Raw genomic sequence first — 21,871 nt, forward strand, 5'->3', positions numbered from 1 at the left:
ACTCTTCAGCTCTTGGCAGGCAAGATCTAGGATTGTTGCTATGTGGATATCAGCTTTGCCTCCAAAAATAACTATTCAGTCACTCCAGAGTTCATTGCGTTTATCACATTGTTTGAAAAAAAATTCTGTCTTGTCCTTCCGTCTCACGACTTTGATGGGACAGGGGAAAGTTGTTGTTGTGTTCATTTATGTCCCTGTGGTACAATTAACAGAGACTGCCTTGTTTACTTTCTTCACTGCTCATCCTGTGGCACAGTCAGACTCGACCCCACAGAGGGCTTCTGAGTCCTGAAGGCCAGTGTAGAAGTACTGTGAAGAGACATGGTAAGCAAGTGAGCAGAGTTTGGCCTAGATTTTCCATTGTTCGGTGGGGTGTGGGAACAAAAGGCATGCAGCCTGGAGGGTCCTGCAGTCTCTTGTGGTTGAATAAAGCGCAGATCGCTGATTGGTCTCCATTTTGGGGGTGGGGGGAGGTGGCTGCAGTTTGGTCATTGGCGGTGTGAAGGTGGGAGGGGGTGTGGGTCTGGGGTCAAATCAGAAGTCTTGTGGCAGAGCTATGGCTTATACCATGAGCACAAAGTCACTCATGGCTACAAGTATAAAGAATCCACGTTCTGATTCCATCTTCACTTACGGAAGGCTCAAAAAAACGTCAACAAGTAAACTCAAAAAGTCACGGAAGCGCTGCCACTAGCAGCAGAACCTGCTCAACATCCACGGATTCAGGATGGTGTGAATATCAGAATATATTACCCTTTCCTAATTGCCCTGAAGGTAAATAAGTGTCAGCCATATTGCTATGAATGTAAGCCAGACCAAGTAAAGATGGAAGTTCCTTCCCTAAGTTAGTGAACTAGAGGCACATCAATGAATCTGTACTGGGTGAGATGATCCTTGTCTATTTGTGAGGCCAAGGCTAAACTTGGACCCTTTTGGAGAGTCCCTCTCGTCAACGAAACAGAAAAAAAAGGAGCAGGAGAAGGCCATTCAGCCCTTCAAGCCAGCTTCACCATTCAGTATGACCATGGCTGATCATCCAACTCACTACCCTGTTCCCGCTCTCATAGAATCATAGAATTCCTACAGTGAGGAAGCAGGCCCTTTGGTCCATTGAGTCCATACTAACCCTCCAAAGAGCTATCCTTGTAACCATACATCCTTTATGGTCAATCCACCTAACCTTCACATCTTTGGGCTCTCTGGGGAGTGGTATTATTGCTAGAATGTTAATCCAGAGACCCAAGTAAATTTCTGGGGATCTGGCAGATGACGGACTTTGAATTCAATAAAAACCTGCAGTTAGGAGTCTAATGATGACCAAGAAATCACTGTCGGATTGTCAGAAAAAAAAATCTAGTTCACTAACTTAGGGAAGGAACTGCCATCTTTACTTGGTCTGGCTTATGTTCATAGTAATATGGCTGACACTTATTTGCCTTCAGGGTAATTAGGAATGGGTAATAAATGATGTTCTAGTCAGTGATGTGCACATCTTAAGTGAATAAAAATAAGAATGCTAAACTTTACATTTAACTTGCTGAAAACCAATATGCCTGTGGTTATTATCAATCACCCATCACTCCCTTAACTCTTCTCTCCTCCCCCAGTGTAGCACTTCTTCAAGATCACATCCTTCTTCTTCTGGACCGCCTCATCACCCTCTCTCACCGCTCCATCCATCCCCAGCCCCTCGCTGTTGCTTATAGGCAGACGTTATCATTTCAGTAAAATAAGCATCTATTAGGATTAAAGCCATAATTGCACTCAGTTCCTTGAATGCGTTGGCATCACAATGTTCAACCATTCATACAGCTGATATCCCCCCATCACTACCAGGCCCTGTGCCCCCCACTCCCCAGTGGTCCTCACCTTTCCTGTACTGTATTCTGTTATCAGGTTAGTCCCTGTTCAGGTGCTGAAAATGAGATTTAATCACCCCATGCGCAGCCGGCAGAAAGCATGCATAAAGAAAACAAAAATAAAGTTGCTCAACAGGTCCGATGACCTGAGGAAGGGACCCAAAACGTTAACTCTGTTTTCTCCTTCACAGATGCTGCCAGACCTGCTGAGCTTCTCCAGCAACTTTGTTTTTGTTCCTGATTTACAGCGTCCACAGTTCTTTCGGTTTTTATTATGCATAAAGAAAATGTGGCTGATTGGTGAACTAACTTTGCAGTTATGAATGTGAGGAATACCTCAATTGTTGTACGGTGCTACTTCCTGCCCTAAGGTGTAGGACCAGAGATAGGCCATTCAGCCCGTCAACTCTGTTCTGTCATTCAGTGAGATCGTGATTTATCTGATAATTCTCAATTCTACTTCCCAGCCTCATTGCTATAACTCTTGGCTCTCTTTCTGGTTAAAAATCTGTCTATCACAGCCTCAAATAAACTTAATGACCCAACCTCGTTAATTCTCTATGGTTAAAAGTTCCACAGATTTGTTATGCTTTGAGAGGAAAAAAAATTACTCCTCATATCTGTCATAAACAGGCAACCCCCTTATATCTGGTCCTTGGACTCTCCAACAAGGAGAAACAGTCTATCTGTAAAGCTCCCTGTAAATGTGATACATTTCAATCATACACAAGGTTAGATTTTTCTGCCTGACAATGACAGAAAAGATGGTTCACATTTTAGATGGTAATTACTTCCCTAGCATTGTATATTTATATGTGTATTAGAGAATTGAAGCAGTGATATAATGGTGGTTTATCAAGGAGCAAAAGCTGAATAAAACCTCCACAAAGCCACTAAATTTGTTGAAGTACAGCGTACTTGAAGAGGAAAGATGCGGAGCCCCTGAAACCTGTTTGAGTTCAACAAGATCATCTCTTAAAACTCGAGAATTAATATCAAGTGGAACAGTGTTTCAGTTATACTCCTGAGCAGGTGGGAATGGCAGTTTGTTCTGTTCCTTTTCACAGAGAATGACAGCCAGCTTGGAATGGCATCACTGGGGTGTAACCTGTCGAAGGGGTTCAAATGACATCATAAACTGTAACAGCTGAGCTTTAAAGGCTTGTAAAAGTTGTTTGAAACCTCACCCAATCTGTGGCAGTCTAATCTCCCCATGCATTCTGTTTTGATGTGTTAACATTTTGTTTTGATTTTGTTTGAGCATTCCTGGGGATGCTTCTCACTCCTTCATGTTAAGTTAATGCTCCCAATTTTTCTGCCACAGTGAAGTGTAAATCATATAAGCTTTTCCAGGCAGCTTGATGTCCTGGTTTCTAGCTATTAAAGGAAAACAAAAGTTTTGCTGAAAACTGATGTTCCTTTTCACGGGACTTGAATAATGGCCTTAGTGGATATTTAATTTCATATAGAAGTTCCATGAAATGAAAACCCATCAGGACCAAGCCAGTCTGGTGAGACTGATGCGTCTGCCCGTTGCTCTAGTTGTGGGAGAGTCTTTGTAAGGGATTTCGGTGTTAGAGCTGGTGAGAAGTCAGTATTCTTTGCTTTAATCATTGAATCATAATCTGTTAGAAAAGGAGTTGTTGTAATTGATCTTTCTTGTGACTCACTTCGTGGTACAGCAACCTGTTTACACAAGGTCCTGGAGAGTTGTTGACCTGATGAGGTTGTAACCATACATATGTTTCTGTGTCTTCAGAATGTAGGAAAATTACAAGGGCAGGATTTATAATCTGCAAATGAAATGCCCATGCATCAAGAGTACATAAGAGAGTAATAGACTGACCATTCAAACACCCTGAAGCATGATCCTAACACCAACAAACTGGACAGTGGCCAATTAGTCGCTGTGAGCCTCCATCTTCTTAGGAAAGAAAAAAGAATGATTGCAGGGAAATTCATGTTTCTGGTGTTGCTTTGCCCCTCCCAGGGGACTAAGTGAAGATCAGTGAGTGGTTTGCCAATACAGTATCAATTAGCAGAGGTGGTGGAGGCTAAATCATTTGGAACCTTAATGATAAAACTAGACGTAAGGTACATGGGCTATACAGCATGGAATCTGGTCTGTGTCAATGTCTATGTACCACACGAGCTTCCTCTCAAGCTCTTGCACCATACCTGGTCATATCCTTCCATCTCTTTTTCTATCTTGTACATGTCTGTATTTCCCTTAAATGAATCTAATGCTCACTTCACCCACTCAGTGAGGAGTGAGTTCTATGCTCTGACCATCCTGTAGCTTACCTGTGACTGTCTTATTTATTGTCCCCGGTTTTAGTTTCTCATGAGGGGTGGCTCAGTGGTTAACACTGCTGCCTCACAGCGCCAGGGACCCGGGTTCGATTCCAGCCTTGGGTAACTGTCTGTGTGGAGTTTGCACATTCTCCCCGTGTCTGCGTGGGTTTCCTCCGGGTGCTCCGGTTTCCTCCCACAGTCCAAAGACGTGCAGGTTAGGTGGATTGGCCATGCTACATTACCCATAAGTGTTCAGGGACGTGTAGGCTAGGTGGGTTGCAGGGTGATGGGTCTGGGTGGGATGCTCCAAGGTTCACTGTGGACTTATTGGGCCGAAGGGCCTGTTTCCACACTGTAGGGATTCTGAATGAGTGAAAACATTACACGTGACAACAATAAATTAATCAGTATACATTTTCTCTACATCTATCCAAACAAATTTCATTATAATTTTAAAGATTCCTATTGGAGAGAGGTGATAAGTGAATGGTATTATCACTAGACAATTAATACAGAAACTCAGGTAATGGCCCAGATGGAGGCCCCTGTAATGGACTGGGATCCTGTGTGTGGAGGTATTCACTGACATCTTCAACCTCTCCTTCCAAAAGCCGAAGCCCCCACCTGCTTCAAGATGACCACCATCATCCCAGTACCAAAGAAAGCACATTCAATGTACATTAATCACTACCATCCAGTGGCTCTGACCACCAGATTCATGAAGTGCTTAAAGAGGCTGGTCATGGCCCACATCAACACTGGCCTGGCAGCCCGCCTTGATCCCCTGCAATTTGTCCACTGGTGAAACAGGTCCACAGCAGACACCATTTCCCTGGCCTACACTCATCCCTGGAACATCTGGACAACGACAATGTCTGCTTCAGGCTCCCATTCATCGACAACTGCTCTGTCTTCAACGCCATAATTCCCTTCAGACTAATCTCAAAACTCCAAGACCTGGGTCTTGGCTCTGCCCTCTGCAATTGGATCCTTGGCTCCCTGAACCACAGACCACAGTCAGTGAAGTTAGACAGCAGCACCTCCTTCATGATAAACCTCAATGCTGGAGTCCCCCGAGGATGCGTTCTCAGCATCCCCTACTGTACTCTGTGCACCCTTGACTGTGTAGCCAAATTCCAGACAAACGCCATCTACAAGTCTGCTGTGACACCACTGTGGTAGGATGGATATCAAACAGATATTAGTCAGAATACAGGAAGGAGATAGATGGCTTGGTGTCATGGTGAAATGATAACTACCTCTCTGCCAATGTCGGCAAAACTAAAGAACTGTGAGGCTGGATGAACACTGCAGGCCAAGCAACATCTCAGGAGCACAAAAGCTGACGTTTCGGGCCTAGACCCTTCATCAGAGAGGGGGATGGGGAGAGGGAACTGGAATAAATAGGGAGAGAGGGGGAGGCGGACCGACGATGGAGAGAAAAGAAGATAGGTGGAGAGGGTATAGGTGGGGAGGTAGGGAGGGGATAGGTCAGTCCAGGAAAGACGGACAGGTCAAGGAGGTGGGATGAGGTTAGTAGGTAGATGGGGGTGCAGCTTGGGGTGGGAGGAAGGGATGGGTGAGAGGAAGAACCGGTTAGGGAGGCAGAGACAGGTTGGACTGGTTTTGGGATGCAGTGGGTGGAGGGGAAGAGCTGGGCTGGTTGTGTGGTGCAGTGGGGGGAGGGGACAAACTGGGCTGGTTTAAGGATGCGGTGGGGGAAGGGGAGATTTTGAAACTGGTGAAGTCCACATTGATACCATTAGGCTGCAGGGTTCCCAGGCAGAATATGAGTTGCAACTCATATTCCGCTTGGGAACCCTGCAGCCTAATGGTATCAATGTGGACTTCACCAGTTTCAAAATCTCCACTTCCCCCACCGCATCCCTAAACCAGCCCAGTTTGTCCCCTCCCCCCACTGCACCACACAACCAGCCCAGCTCTTCCCCTCCACCCACTGCATCCCAAAACCAGTCCAATCTGTCTCTGCCTCCCTAACCGGTTCTTCCTCTCACCCATCCCTTCCTCCCACCCCAAGCCGCACCCCCATCTACCTACTAACCTCATCCCACCTCCTTGACCTGTCCGTCTTCCCTGGACTGACCTATCCCCTCCCTACCTCCCCACCTATACCCTCTCCACCTATCTTCTTTTCTCCATCTTCAGTCCGCCTCCCCCTCTCTCCCTATTTATTCCAGAACCCTCACCCCATCCCCCTCTCTGACGAAGGGTCTAGGCCCGAAATGTCAGCTTTTGTGCTCCTGAGATGCTGCTTGGCCTGCTGTGTTCATCCAGCCTCACATTTTATTATTTTGGATTCTCCAGCATCTGCAGTTCCCACTATCTCTAAAACTAAAGAACTGTTCATTGACTTCAAGAAGAAAGGAGGACATGCCCTCATGTGCATCAATGGAGCGGAGGTTAAGAGGGTTGGGAGCATCAGGTTCTTAGGAGTGACGATAACCGACAAACTATCCTGGACTTCCCACATGGATGTAATGGTCATGAAGGCACAGCAACGCTTCCTGTTTCCCAAGCGTCTTAGGAAATCTGGCATGTCTGTAAAGACACTCACCAACTTTTACAGATGCTCCATAGAAAGCGTACTGACTGGGTGCGTAACAGCCTGGTATGGCAACTGCTCTGTCCAGGACGATAAGAAATTAGAGAAAGCGGTGTGCACAGCCTGACTATCACAGGAGCCAACCTCCCATCCATGGACTCCATTTACAATTTCCTTGCCGCAAAAAGGCTGACAACATCATAAAACGGCTCCCACCTTGGTAATGCACTATTCCATCAGGCAGAAGATACAGAAGCTTGAACACGTGCACCAACAGGTTCAAGAACAGTTTCTTCCCTGCACTTTTTAGCCCACTTCAAACAATGTTAATCTTGCTTTGAGCATGTCTTATATGGTAAAATCTGTATGTCTCACTCTGTCTATGATCTGTATGTCCTTGCCTTCTATGATCCTCCAGGAGTGCTTGCAAAACAAAGCAGTTTGCTGTACTTAGGAACAAGTGACTATAATGAATGAAATCAAATCAAATATTCTAGGGATCAGGATTTCATTACTGTTGTGGCAGATGGTGCAATTTGAGTTCAGTAATTGATTTAAGAGTCTAATGTTGACCATTGCTGGTTGTTGGAAAAACCGATCCTTTAAGGAAGGACAATGCTGTCCTTACCTGCATGTGATTCCAGATGCACAGCAATGTGATCAACACTTGACTACCCTCTGGGCACATAGGGATGGATAATAAATGCTGGCTTGAGCAGTGAAGCTCACATCCTGTTATTGAATAAAAAGGCCACATGGAGCCATTGAGACATCGTGGCATAGCAGGAGGCCATTGGACCCATCAAGTCCATGTTGGCTGTTTATAGAGTAAGCCGGTCAGGTCCCATTCGACCCCTTCATTCTGAAGGAAAGAATCTCATCTGTTCAAACCTCCCCGAGAGTCTCTCTGTCAATTCTAGCAATGCCCTTGCAACTTTTTCCTGCGTGTTTTCAGTGTTTTTCAGTGTCCTTTCTCTAACATGGGTAAGAACTGTACACAGTACTCCATGTGTGTTCTGCCCGGTGTTCAATACAACTGCAACATAACCTTTTCTACATTTTTTCTCTCTTCAGCTTGTGCAGTAAGCTTCCAGGCAGCTATGCTAAATTTATGCCTATTTCCCGATTAGCAGTCCAGACTAACGCCAGTGTTGGCAACAGGACAGTGACCTTTTCAAACAGGATGGGTGTTGTACTTGGCTGTTTACTGTCAAAATGCTGTACAGTTCTTGGTGACGCGAACAGTCAAATCTAATTTTAGAATGGTGGTATAATCAGGGTTCTGATCTATTGTAGGTTGTTAGAATTTCTGCAGTATTGACAGAAAACCCTCCTCCTAAATCACAAGATTGGGCTGGTCTCAGTGAATTGCTATCGTAACCAGGATTATTAAAGTCCACAGAATTCAGCAAACAACACAAATGGTTATAATCCACCTCTAACTGTAAACTGATAAAGAAGAGCTCTCAGTAATGACAAGAAGGGATTTTTTTTATTACTTACACTTGAAAGGGCACACAAACCTTCAATCTGACGTCTCATTTGAAGTGCAGGACTTCCTCAGCAATACATTGGAGTGTCTGCCGAGATCCTGAAAGGAATATGAATCCACAGCCATAAAGCTTATTGTGTGTCACCCACTGAGCCACAATTAACACCTTCACTCGGTTAAAAACCAAAAGCAATTGTGGAGCTGTAAATCAGAAACAAAACTGAAGTCACCAGAAAAGCTCAGCAGGTCTGGCAGCATCTGTGAGGAGAAATCAGAGTTGAGGAAGGGTCACCAGATCCGAAACGTTAACTGCTCTTTTTACCCTCCATTGGTTACCTGCTATTCTATCCTTCCATCCTCTCCTTCCTATCTTGAACTGTTCCAGTGATATTAGTTATGATGTGGAGGTGCTGGTGTTGGACTGGGATGGACAATGTCAGAAGTCACTCGACACCGAGCTATGGCCCAACAGGTTTATTTGAAATCACAAACATTTGGAGCGCTGCTCTGAAAGCTTGTGGTTTTAAACAAAACTGTTGGAAATATAGCCTGGTGTCGAGTGACTTTTGACTTTAATATTAGTTCCAACGAGGATCAATCCTGAGGCCAAGCCATTCATTCCACTGGAGGTCTCGGACTTTGGACCAACCAGGAAGTGCATCTGCAAGATAACAAAGTGTGAGGCTGGATGAACACACAGGCCAAGCAGCATCTCAGGAGCACAAAAGCTGATGTTTCGGGCCTAGACCCTTCATCAGAGAGGGGGATGGGGTGAGGGTTCTGGAATAAATAGGGAGAGAGGGGGAGGCGGACCGAAGATGGAGAGAAAAGAAGATAGGTGGAGAGGAGAGTATAGGTGGGGAGGTAGGGAGGGGATAGGTCAGTCCAGGGAAGACGGACAGGTCAAGGATGTGGGATGAGGTTAGTAGGTAGGAAATGGAGGTGTGGCTTGAGGTGGAAGGAAGGGATGGGTGAGAGGAAGAACAGGTTAGGGAGGCAGAGACATGCTGGGCTGGTTGTGTGATTCAGTTGGGGGAGGGGACGAACTGGGCTGGTTTTGGGATGCGGTGGGGGAAGGGGAGATTTTGAAGCTGGTGAAGTCCACATTGATACCATTGGGCTGCAGGGTTCCCAAGCGGAATATGAGTTGCTGTTCCTGCAACCTTCGGGTGGCATCATTGTGGCACTGCAGGAGGCCCATGATGGACATGTCATCTAAAGCATGGGAGGGGGAGTTAAAATGGTTTGCGACTGGGAGGTGCAGTTGTTTATTGCGAACCGAGCGGAGGTGTTCTGCAAAGCGGTCCCCAAGCCTCCACTTGGTTTCCCCAATGTAGAGGAAGCCACACCGGGTACAATGGATACAGTATACCACATTGGCAGATGTGCATCTGCAAGGCCAGGCTGATTTGGATTGGCTGTCAGGGCTGGCTTGAAGTGGTAGAACTAACTGAAGTGCTTGCAGACTTCTCCAGGTTGCAGGAAGTCTTGGTTCTACAGTTCATGTCATTGGACTGTTTTTGTAAGAAAACTCCAAAACCGATGTGTATTAATGAGATGTAACTGGACAATTGTTCAGCAGTGGTAATATGTCTGCTTTGTATTGTTCTTCATTGTTGGTGATCCATAAACTGGAGTTACAGCAAAGACTTTGAAAACTCATTCCACAGAGCAGCAGAGTGAACAAATTAAAATCACCGATAACAAAGACCTCTCTGATGAAGGGTCTAGGCCCGAAACGTCAGCTTTTGTGCTCCTGAGATGCTGCTTGGTCTGCTGTGTTCATCCAGCTCCACACTTTGTTATCTCGGATTCTCCAGCATCTGCAGTTCCCATTATCTCTGATCACAAATTAAAATCACCGCTGTCTACGAACAAAGAAAGGTTTAGATGTAAGCAAGATGCTGCTAATGCTGAAACATCAAAAATCATTGTCAGCTCTGGCTGCATCTGGACACACATAATCAGAATTTCAGATCAATCACCTGTAATCAAAGTTTCCAACAAAAAGAAAGTTGCTTGATGTCTCCTTTCTTGATTTCCTTTTATTTTCCAGTTATTCTTCCCATCATGATGGAACATCTGGAGAGGTATCCATTCATGCAAGTAAGTGGAACCAGTTTATAAAACTAAAATTGCAGTTTTTTTATGAAAATGCCTCGTGCTAAAGGGGAAGCCGTTTTAAAGAAATGTTCATTGCCATGGCAACTCTTTTTTTCCTTAGTCGTATAGTGTGAGCAATATTATAGCCATATGTATTTAAGCGCTAATGTGGCACCAGTCCTAGAGCTGGTCAACAACTTTGTAAACACTGGGGGAGTTTGTGTAAGTAGACCCCCAGTAGATAAACGAACCAGGCAATGTTACCAGACTCTTCAATAGTAATTGGATGACATTGCGTTGGAGTGGCAATGTTAAAGAACAGAATCCAATTTTCATCTTGCCCATCATTCACTACAAGTCACGGGGATATACAGCATGGAAACAGACCGTTTGGTCCAACTCATCAATGCTGACCAGATATCCTAAATTAATCTAGTCCCTTTGCTAGCATTTGGCCCATATCCCTTTAATCCCTTTCTACTTATACACCCATCCAGATGCCTTTTAAACATTGTAATTTTACCAGCCTCCACCACTTTCTCTGGACCCTCATTCCTTTCACGCACCACTCTGTACATGATATTTTGCCCTGTAGGTCCCTTTTAAAATTTTCCCTCTTAAACCTATCTTCTCTAGTTTTGGATTCCCTTACCCAGAGAAAATGACCTTGGTTATTCACCCTATCCATACCTTTCATGATTTTATAAATACCTATAAGATCACCTCTCAGTCTGCAATGGCCTGGGGAAAATAGCCCCAGCCTATCCAGCCTCTATAGTTGAAACCCTCCTACCCTGGCAACATCCTTGTAAATCTTTTCTGCACCCTTTCAAGTTTAACAATATCTTTCATATAACAGGGAGACCAGAACTGAGCACAGTATTCCAAAAGTGTCCTAACCAATGTCCTGTACAGCCACAACATTTCCTCCCAACTCCTATACTCAATGCACTGACCCATAAGGAAAGCGTACCAAATGCTGCCTTCACTATCCTGTCTACCTGTGTCTCTGCCTTTTTATTTATGTTTCGTTACAAACTGTTGCTTTATCATCTGGATTAGGATCTTTTTTATATTTTACCTGCTTCCTTATCTGCTCCATCACTATAACCCAGCCAATTTTAAAGTTTTTTGACATCTATTAACCGAGGCTATACCATATATCCAGTTTTAAATCCTCATCTCAAAATTACAAACTAGAGTGAAGAGTTAAGCCTGTCAGCCCCACCTTAATACAGCCAGCGACATCGTAGATTATTTCTCTGCCATTATTGTGGCAGCTAATCATTTTTTCAAAATTGATTCTGGGGATTTGCCTTTCATTTTTCAAAGTGAAAGTCTGTTTCTAATTTTTTTACGTGAGGGAATATTTTCTGAATATCAATCCCCAGTTTGCATTTTGCAAGTTCAAGCCTGGTTTGTCTGCACCTGTTTAAAGTCACTTTCAGTTTACTCTCTTCTCCATTTCTTGGACAAACACATACATTTATATTTTTTTTAAGAAAAGGTGCCCTTTTCAGAGTGAAACGCTAATGTTTTTTACATGTGTCCTCAAAATTCTTGGAAACTCACGATCTTTACTTGTCACTTCACTGTATCTAGTGCTTGAATGCTTCCCTTATTTGTTGGTGACGTGAACTAGATATTACATTGACAATAAAGTTGTCCAAGGCTGCATGAAATTTCCTCACCTCTGTGCCTAATTCATTACCTACTGTTTGGCAGTGTTGGTTCAACATTCAGTTAGCTCCACTGATGGTCGCTGTCTGCTCCTTGGGCATGTTTATTGGGAAACAAGGTAATTTGACGAGCATGCTCCTCCTTCAGTGTGCTCATTGTCCATCTGTTCACTACAACTAAGCATAACCAGTTTGAAAGGCCCCATTTGGTAAAATAGATAACATTGTTCCTTTGTGAAAATGTTTGGAGGATTCTCATCATGTTGTTGGAAGAGCTGATGACATATCTTCCCAGAATGATGCAGTGCAGAAAAGGTGGCTACTCCAGGCTTGACCTGACTGTGGTTGGATAAAAATGTCTTTTTCTTATGTCCTTAACTTCTATGAAGCTTAATGGAGATAACACAGGCTGGAGAAAATTGCTCTGTTCTATTCAGGAGAGATTAGTTTTAGGAGTGTGCAAGGTAAGTGAACTGAATGTTCAGTACTGTTTATATCAAGAGAGTCATGTTGTGCAATAGAAAACGAGCCATGCATTAGTTTATGAATTTGTTAAATAGGTGACATTCACCTCAAAATTCAGAGAGCCAGAAGGACAAGGGCATCCCTTCAAACAGATTAGAAGGCAGAGTTTACTTCTGAAATGTAAAATAAAGTTTTGAATTTATTTTCATCTCTTGCCCTTGGTTTAAACACGCCAGACTGAAGGTGGATAAACTCTTTCATGATCTGTTCCCAGGCTGCTGTGTGAAGCTGCTTTTATTTTGTCCTTGGACCTAAGCCAAGTACATCAAAGCAAACCTGACAGATAATCACGGAGGCTGCACATGCTTTGGTCTGAAGTTAGACATGAGTAGAGATGCAAAGTGAATGATATATTTGTTGTACCGCTCCTTCCTTCCCCCATTGATCACTTCTATTGGCTTCAGCTCTTCTGAACATTGGAAGTGCTGGGCAAAAAGTGCAAAGCATGAATCCTCATGTTTTACACCCACTTCAGATGCACTTCAACCTTTTTTGTTCTTTAGCTCTTGATGACTCCAGCCAGTTAAGTGTTGTTTCTGTCAGATTTGCAAGAACCAGAAGTGGAATTTACTGTTGCAGGACTAAACCGTGTAGAACCTGTTTATCTGACACAAGGAGGTATTAGGATATTGTCCCTGAGGAGTGATCCTCCCTGATTTATTTACTATTTGGAATTAACTTATTCCCTCTCCCTGTTTGCTGTCAAACACACTCCCTTCCTAGATTCTTACTGTTATCTCATGAGAGACGTATGTGTTGAAAGGTGGTGGATAGACTTTCAAACAAGACTAAGCAGGATAATTGCAGAAAAGATGTTCCCAATGACTGGGGAGTCCAGAGCCAGGGGTCACTGTCTAAGGATACAAGGTAGGCCATTTAGGGCTGAGATGAATAGATATGTCTTCACTCATAGAATGGGGAGCCTGAGGAATTCTCTGCCATAGAAAGTGGTTGAGGTCAAAACGTTGAATGTTTTCAAGAAGGAGTTAGATATAGTTCTTAGGCCAAAGGGACCAAAGGGTAAGGGGTGGGGGGAAGTGGAAATTGGGCACTGAGTTGAGCTATGATTGTATTGAATGGCAGAGCAGGGATGAATTGGCCGGTTTTGGCTCCTATTGTCTATGTTTCTACATTCTGTGCTTTTCTTGTGTTGCTTGTCCATGGTTTACTACTGCATAGGAGGGTACTTACACAAACTGGTACACAGTATATTTGCTGTTGGTCCGTACTAGGCCCCTCAACTGTTCAATTCCTGTTTTCTCTGTTTCTATGTTAAAGTTTTAACAGAATAGTACACACCCAAAATGCTTATAGTAGTCGATGGGCCAAGAACAAGAGGCCTTGGATACAACATTAATGTAGTAGATTTTGAACAGAGGATAGAAAGGACTTCATCAGAAACAGTTGTGAGACATTCACTTCCAGGGTTAGCGGTCGAGGCATCGACTATATCAACTTCTAAGATCACATTGACTCGGTGAAAAAATGAAAGGTGTTTGAAGGGAAGGGGATGGATAAATGTGACTAGAAGTTTTTGACTGTATGGAGAATAAATGTTGATGCAGATTGGTTGGATTAAATAACCCGTTTCCATGTTGTAACGCCTTGATTTATGACCCTCCTTGTTGCCCCTGGTGTGGAAGCAGGCTGCCCTGATTGATTGATTGAATTCCTGCGGTTAAGCATTTTTCAAGTAAGGAACCTTTTGGTGATGCATGGTGTTAGAGTTTTAGGTGAGGGGGGGAAGATTCAGAAGGAAAATCCATCATGGTAACCTCAGACAGTGCAGGAATAGCAGCCATGCTGTCAGTATCGTCAGTATACGTTGCCCTCCAACCAACTGAGCTAATTAACCCTATCACACTGTAGACTGAGGACAATCAAGCATTTTGCGTCTAATAACTTGCAGGTCGAAGGTGACCTGTGGAGATCAATTCCTCATCATTTCCTCATTTTTGATCTAATGAAAACATCTTGTCCAGGCCAATTTTCGAAGAATGCTTATTTTTTTTACCTTGTTTATTTTCTTTTATTTGTAGAGAATCAAGTTTCTCCATGCCCCATTGCAAGTAATGCTGGTCGGATGCTTGTAAGTAGAAGCAGTTATCACTTAAAAAAACCTTGCCTTGTCTCTGTGTACGTTCTCTGAGCTTGAGTTTCCACTTTCGGCACAGTTGTTGACCCAGGACACAAAATGCACTCGTCCGAAGCACGTTTCATCTCTCTAGAGTTTCCACTCAAATCACTTTTTATGGAAATCTGTTATGAACCAGCTTTTTCATGTGTGATTTAAAAATAATCGCTCTGGAATATTTCTTGACATATTTATTTACTGATAACTTGGTGCATTTTGAATAATGCAGCTACAAATTTATTCATCACGGAAAATAAGCATTTTTAATGAGAGTCCTGTAATTAACCTGATTTTAATTCATTGAAACAGTGTCTAAAACAAATGCAGAAACATTTTTCAGTTATTTTAGTTGGTCAGTTTCTTAGCACGTATTTAAAAAATTAAATTTGAGAATAATTTAAAACAGGACCATTGTGTCCTTTGTCCGTCAAAACAGCTCAACGATTAAAGTCTTCACAAACACCTGGAACCAGGTGAAAATAAAATAGCTACGGATAAGGATAAGACTGGTGCTCGGGTGCAAGTGTTAGACTGAGGAGAGATAATTACAGCAGTGTCATTGCAGGAACTGGAAAAATTAGATACGGGGGATGGCTGTTTGAGGGTCAATCCACATTTGACATGTAGTGTCACTTAAAGGCCAGGCGACTTAGAGTTCAGGACCAGTATGTTCCTGTGAGGATGAAAGGTAAGGATGGCAAGATTTGGGAATCCTAGATAAGACCATAAGACAAAGCAATAGGCCATTCGGCCCGTCAAGTCTGCTCCAGCATTCAATCATGGCCAATATGTTTCTCAACCCCATTCTCCTTCTAACTTTTGATCCCCTTACCAATCAAGAACTGATCTATCTCTGTCTTAAATACCCTCAACAGCTTAGCCTCTACAGCCCTCTGCAGCAATGAGTTCCACAAATTAATCACCATCTGGCTGAAGATATTCCTCCTCATCTCAGTTCTGAAGAGTTGTCCGTTTGCTCTGCGGCTGTCCCTTCCGGTCCTAGTCTCTCCTACTGGCAGAAACGTTTTCTCCACACCCACCCTATCCTGACACCTCAGCATTCTGTAAGTTTCAATCAGATCCCCCACCTCATCCTTCTAAATTTCATCAAATACAGACCCAGAGTCCTAAACCAGTCCTTGTATGACAAGGCCTTCATCCCCAGGACCATTCTTGTAAATCTCCCCCGGACTCCCATTAATGCCGGCACATCCTTCCCTGGATATGGTACCCAAAACTGTTCACAGTATTCCAGGGCCTTATACAGCCTCAACAACACTTGTTGCTGTTGTATTCTAGCCCTCTTGAAATCAATGTTAGCATTACATTTGCCTTTCTAACTGCCACTGAACCCGCATGTTAACCTTCAAAGAATCCTGAACAAGGACTTTCAAGTCCCATTGCGCTTCAGATTTCTGAAGCCTTTCCCCATTTAGAAAATAGTCTATACCTGTACTCTTCCTGCCGAAGTGCATAACCGCACACTTCTCCACATTCTATTCCATCTGCCATTTCTTTGCCTATTCCCCAAGCCTGCCAAATCCTTCTGCAGCCTCCCTGCTTCCTCAACACTACCCTGTCCGTCTGTTTGTTGTTATGTTTGCAGATGACACAATGTCCTCCCTTCCCTCCTACAGATCATTAATTTACAGCATGAATACTTGTGGTCCCAACTATCCCAACTAACAGACCCTTGCAGAACTCCACTAGTCACCAGATTTTGAAAGTTTAGTCAAAAAGAGAAAGGAAGAATATGTAAGGTTTAGGAAACTGAAATCAGATAAGGCCCTTGCAGAATATATTAGAGTGGCACGGTGGCTCAGTGGTTAGCACTGCTGCCTCATAGCGCCAGGGACCCAGGTTCGATTCCACCCCCAGGCGACTGTCTGTGAAGTTTGCACATTCTCCCCGTGTCTGTATGGGTTTCCTCTGGGTGCCACGGTTTCCTCCCACAGTCCGAAGATGTGCAGGCTAGGTGGATTGGCCATGCTAAATTGCCCGTAGTGTTCAGGGATGTGTAGATTGGGTAGGTTATAGGGGGATGGGTCTGGGTGGGATGCTCTGAGGGCCGGTGTGGACTTGTTGGGCTGAAGGGCCTGTTTCCACACTGTAGGGATTCTATGATAATATCAAGGAAGCAGGAAAGAATTTAAACAAGGAATTAGGAGAGCTAAGGGAGGAGATTGCTGGGGCCTTGACAGAGATCTCCCAATGGTGAGTAGTTCAGCCTGCTGCATGTGGCCAATTTTACGGACAGGGCTGACTTGACCAATTTTTTTCATAAAACTAATACAAAATATTGCCATAACAGGATTTGTGCTTAAAACATTTCAAACTTCTGAGTTGAGTTGTACCAGTTTTGATCAAATTGCAACAAGAAGACTAGTACGATGAATAGAAAACTCCACTCCCAATTGATTACAAAGAACACTTGTCTTCCAGTCACAGTTTGCTGTTTTTCACTCTCGGCAATGATATTTTGTTCCTTTCCTCTCCTGTTCCTTGTCACAATTCTAGTTTACACTTTAGACCATGTTAAGAGACTACAACCTATTCAAAATGAAAAGGCATCAGACTGAACCCAGCCTTTCCTTGCCCAGTTCCAATGTTAGTCAAATTTTACACTATTGGCTGTGGCCTTTCACCTAGATTTACAATGAGGACATTACCACGTAACCTGTAGTTTCAATTGTATGGATCACCTAGTCTTCAACAAACCAGCCATATGAAATTGGCAGCAACATGCGTGCTTGCTTTGAAAACATCTCAGCATTATCAACCGCGGATCTAGTCTAGATAAACCCAGCTTTTGACTGCCTCCTGCTTTATAGTCATGCAGAGTCATCTCATTCTTGAGATGAAAAGAAGAAGATAGGAACAGGAATCAGTCATTCTCACCATTCAATGAGATCATGACTGATCTGTGCCTAACTCCATACCTGTCATTTGGAGTGTGTTTGTGTTTTGAGCAAGGACACCCCCTACTCATTTGTGAATTATCTTCTATCTGTCGCTTACTCCCTATTTTGGGCTTCTCTCTGAATGAAGCTACTGTTTATCTGCCTCCCATATGGCATTGTAAAGCAGGTTTCTGCTGCATTCCTCTGCTTTGATGAAAGTTTCGCTGGTGTGGTTTGGAATGGTCAATTGCTACTGTTTTTTTTACTGGCATTTACCATGCGGCCCAATTCCTGTTTTTAAACATTTAAGAATCAAATAAAATAATAGAAACTATGTATTCAATGAAGTGAGATAGTCAGCATACCTGGGATTATGACTTTGTAATGTTCACTTGTTTCGTTTTCCGACCTTTTAACATAAGTTGTCCTTGAGTTAGGAAAGATTCACATAAAATAAAATGAATAAGAGAAGGCCATTCAGCTCCTTGAGCCCGTTCTTCCATTAAATTAGATCTTGTTTGATCTAATGATATTGCTTTGACTTTACTGGTAAAGTGTCACTGGCAGGAGCAGGCCATTCAGCCCATCAAGCTTGCTCTGCTTTTATAATGATGCTGATCAAACAATTCATTGCTTTTCTCCCACACACTATTTTCATAACCATTAATAATCTAAAAATTTTCAACCTGTACTTTAAATATTTTCAAAGATTGAACATCCACAGCTCCCCAGGTTAGAGAATTCCAGAGATTCACCACCCGCAGAGTAAAAAAGCCAAATCTTAAGCATATCTCTCAAACTTATCTTGGAAGAGAGATGAAAGCGGGCTGGAAGTGTGGACCAGTGGGTGCTGGAGATGTGGACCAGTGGGTGCTGGAGGTGTGGACCAGTGTGTGCTGGAGGCGTGGAGCAGCAGGGGCTGGAGGTGTGGCGCAGAGCGAGCTGGAGGTTGTGGAGCAGTGGGTGCTGGAGGTGTGGAGCACTGGGGGCTGGAGGTGTAGACCATGGGTGCTGGAGGTGTGGACCAGTGGGTGCTGGAGGCGTGGAGCAGCGGGGGCTGGAGGCGTGGAGCAGCGGGGGCTGGAGGTGTGGAGCACTGGGGGCTGGAGGTTGTGGAGCAGAGCGAGCTGGAGGTTGTGGACCAGTGGGTGCTGGAGGCGTGGGCCAGCGGGTGCTGGAGGCGTGGAGCAGTGGGGGCTGGAGGTTGTGGAGCAGAGCGACCTGGAGGTTGTGGACCAGTGGGGGCTGGAGGTGTGGACCAGTGGGGGCTGGAGGTGTGGACCAGTGGGGGCTGGAGGTGTGGAGCAGCGGGGGCTGGAGGTGTGGAGCAGTGGGGGCTGGAGGTGTGGAGTAGTGGGGGCTGGAGGCCCGAGCATAGCGGGAATGGCTGGCTGGCCGGGAGCCCAAGTGGAGCAGGGACAGTCCGTGTGCTGGGAGTCTGAACGGAGTGGAGTCAGTCAATGTGCTCGGGATGGATATGGTTATTGGACTGGGGCCTGGTGCAGGTGGTCAGCAGCTTGTGAGCCCAGTCAGATCATGTGTGGAGGTTCTCTGTACTGATCTACTGCAGGCCCTTTATAGAAAGGCTGTTATATTTATCGGTTTCACGTTATCTCTTACTTTTCTAACCTCTATGAATAACTGTAAGGTAATGTAACTTTTTCTTTTATTTCTCAACTTTGTATCTAAGATTTGTATCTGGGTACTCTGTACCTGAGATGGCACCGTGTGGGGTGACATTGTAAACTTTTCACTGTACTCCCGTACTTGATGACAGGTGACAATGAAGCAAATTCTAAATCTAATTCTGTATACAGTTCTGATCTCCTTGATCAAATTACATAATTCCTTTAGAAGCGATTTAGAGAATGCTGACTCGACCGATTGTTGGAATGAAGGGGTCAGTGAATGAGGAACAGGTGAGCACTAATACAGCTATTAGCGATCAGAAGAGTTTATGTATTGAAATATTTAAGATTCAGAGGGGACTTGATAGGGTGGATGTGGAGGATGGTTCCCCATGAGGAGGAGACTAGGACGAGGGGGTGACAATTTTTAAACTTAGGATTGAGATGAAGAGTTTAGTATTTCTCAGGGGGCCACAAATCTACAGAATTCAGTCACCCAGAAAGCAGTGGAGGTTGGGTCATTAATAAGCCTCCTTAAACATATTTAAATATATTTTGATCAGCGAGGGTGTCGTGGATTAAGAGGGTGGGATATGTAAATGATGTTGAGGCCATATATGTGATCTGGCTGAAGACTGAAGCAGGTTCTTGGGACCAAATGGTCTACTCCTGTTCTAATTCATATATTTTTGAGTTAGTGGTCATTATACTGTGCACGCTAGTTGACGCCTGTGCCTCCGGAACACCGGGGCAGTGGGGACAGATCTGGTCATTCTTAATCATCTCATCTGTACACAATAGCTAGCTCTGGACCTGCAGTTTATTTTTCTGATTGCTCTTGCTGGGTATCTGACAAACGAAACACACATTCCTCATTCCCAGTTGCTACAGGTAACAGAATCTGTTTTCTTAAGAAAATATATTGCTCGAATAAAAGCAAAATGCTGCAGATGCCAGAGATCTGAATTAGAAACAGGAAGTGCTGCAGAAATTCAGCAGGGTCAGGAGAGTGGAGAGAAATAGTTAATATTTTAAGTTTGATGGCTGTTCAGAAACAGGCATCATAATGCATACATGAATATATTGCTAGCCTACACTGAAGGGCTTTAAGAATGAATTGAGTCCTGTGGACTAGAAATATGTGAAAGTTTAAAGGAGGAAATACTTGCATTTACACAGCGCCTACTGTGACCTCCACATGTCTCAAAGAGCAAATTAAATACTTTGTGAAGTAATGTAGAGGAAATTTTATCCAGTTTATAAACAACATGCTCCCTCAGTCAGCAATGTGATACTAGAGAGATAATAAAATGTGAGGCTGGATGAACACAGCAGGCCCAGCAGCATCTCAGGAGCACAAAAGCTGACGTTTCGGGCCTAGACCCTTCGCTCCTGAGATGCTGCTGGGCCTGCTGTGTTCATCTAGGCTCACATTTTATTATCTTGGATTCTCCAGCATCTGCAGTTCCCATTATCACTGATAATAGAGAGAGCCTGACTCATTAAAGGATAAATTGCACAGAGGACATGGGATGTTCCATGTTCATCTGAGAGACAGATAGTGCTTCAATTTAATGTCCCATCGAGAGGCCATGAGCTCTATGCTCCCTCAGTACTAGAATGTCAGCCTAGAACTTTATTCTCAGGTACCTGCGGGGATCGTGGTTCCTCTGACTGAGCTCTAACAATAGAGTCAGAGTTTTACAGCAGGAAAAGAGGCTCCTCAATCCAACGTGTCCATACTGGTATCAAGCACCTATCTACTCCAGTCCCATTTTCTACAGTACGTCATGTGTGCGTCTAAACACTTAATAAGTGTCTTGTAGAGATATAGAGCCATACAGCATGGAAACAGATCCTTCAGACCATGCCGAACATAATCCCAAACTAAACTAGTCCCACATGCCTGCAGTTGGCCCATATCCCTCTAAACCTTGAGGGATCACACTTCTAGCCTTTCAGGCAGTCAATTCTGGATTGACTGGATTAACCATTCTCTGGTTAAAAGATCTTCTTTAAATTGCTTCTAAACCTCCAGCTCCTCACCTTAAATCTATGAATGTATGCACCTGTCCACCCCTCACCACACTTAATGATCCCATACACCAACCTACAAACAGGAAAAGTTTCATCTTATCTGCACTATCTGTGTCCTTCTCAATTTTGTATATCGTAATCAGGTCCCATCTTTAGCTGCCCGGTCTATGGATAACAGACCCAGCCTATCTGTTCTGCCTTTACAGCTGAATTACTCCAGCTCAGCTGATGTCCTAATGAATCTCCTCTGCACTCTATTGCAATCACACCTTCCCTATAGTGTGGTGACCAGAACTACACACTACTTCAGCTGTATGGGACATTAAACTGAAGCACTATCAGCACTATATACAATTCCAGCATATATCTCCTTGTTCTTTTATCCTTGCTTTGACTGATGAACCCAAGTATCCCATACATTTTCTTAACCACCTTATCCACCTGCTCGGTCTTCAAGGATCTATAGATATGAATTCCAAGGTCCCAGTGATCCTCTGTACTCACTGTTCAACATGTACTCCCTTTCCCTGCTTCCCAAAATGCACCACTTTATGTTTTTCCAGATTAAATTCATTGGTGAGCTGGCTCAGGGCTCCCTTTCAGTTCTTTCTTTTGTCCTTTGTATTCAAAATGGTGCCAGATTGTGGCAACTGTTG

The 21,871-nt window shown here is 44.0% G+C and overlaps 1 protein-coding gene across 6 annotated transcripts in view; it reads left to right on the forward strand.

Moving 5' to 3' along the window:
- Nucleotides 1-21,871, forward strand: part of sfxn2 (sideroflexin 2) — a 78,446-nt gene that overhangs the window by 50,512 nt on the left and 6,063 nt on the right. For all 6 annotated transcript variants that reach the window (XM_048551494.2, XM_048551493.2, XM_059652966.1 and 3 more), the window contains 2 exons: nucleotides 10,266-10,315; nucleotides 14,556-14,605. In XM_048551494.2, coding sequence (XP_048407451.2) covers nucleotides 10,266-10,315; nucleotides 14,556-14,605 — 100 coding nt within the window. The remainder of the gene's footprint in view (nucleotides 1-10,265; nucleotides 10,316-14,555; nucleotides 14,606-21,871) is intronic.

The sequence above is a fragment of the Stegostoma tigrinum genome, chromosome 20, assembly GCF_030684315.1.
Source record: "Stegostoma tigrinum isolate sSteTig4 chromosome 20, sSteTig4.hap1, whole genome shotgun sequence".
In the NCBI taxonomy this organism is placed as follows: Eukaryota; Metazoa; Chordata; class Chondrichthyes; order Orectolobiformes; family Stegostomatidae; genus Stegostoma; species Stegostoma tigrinum.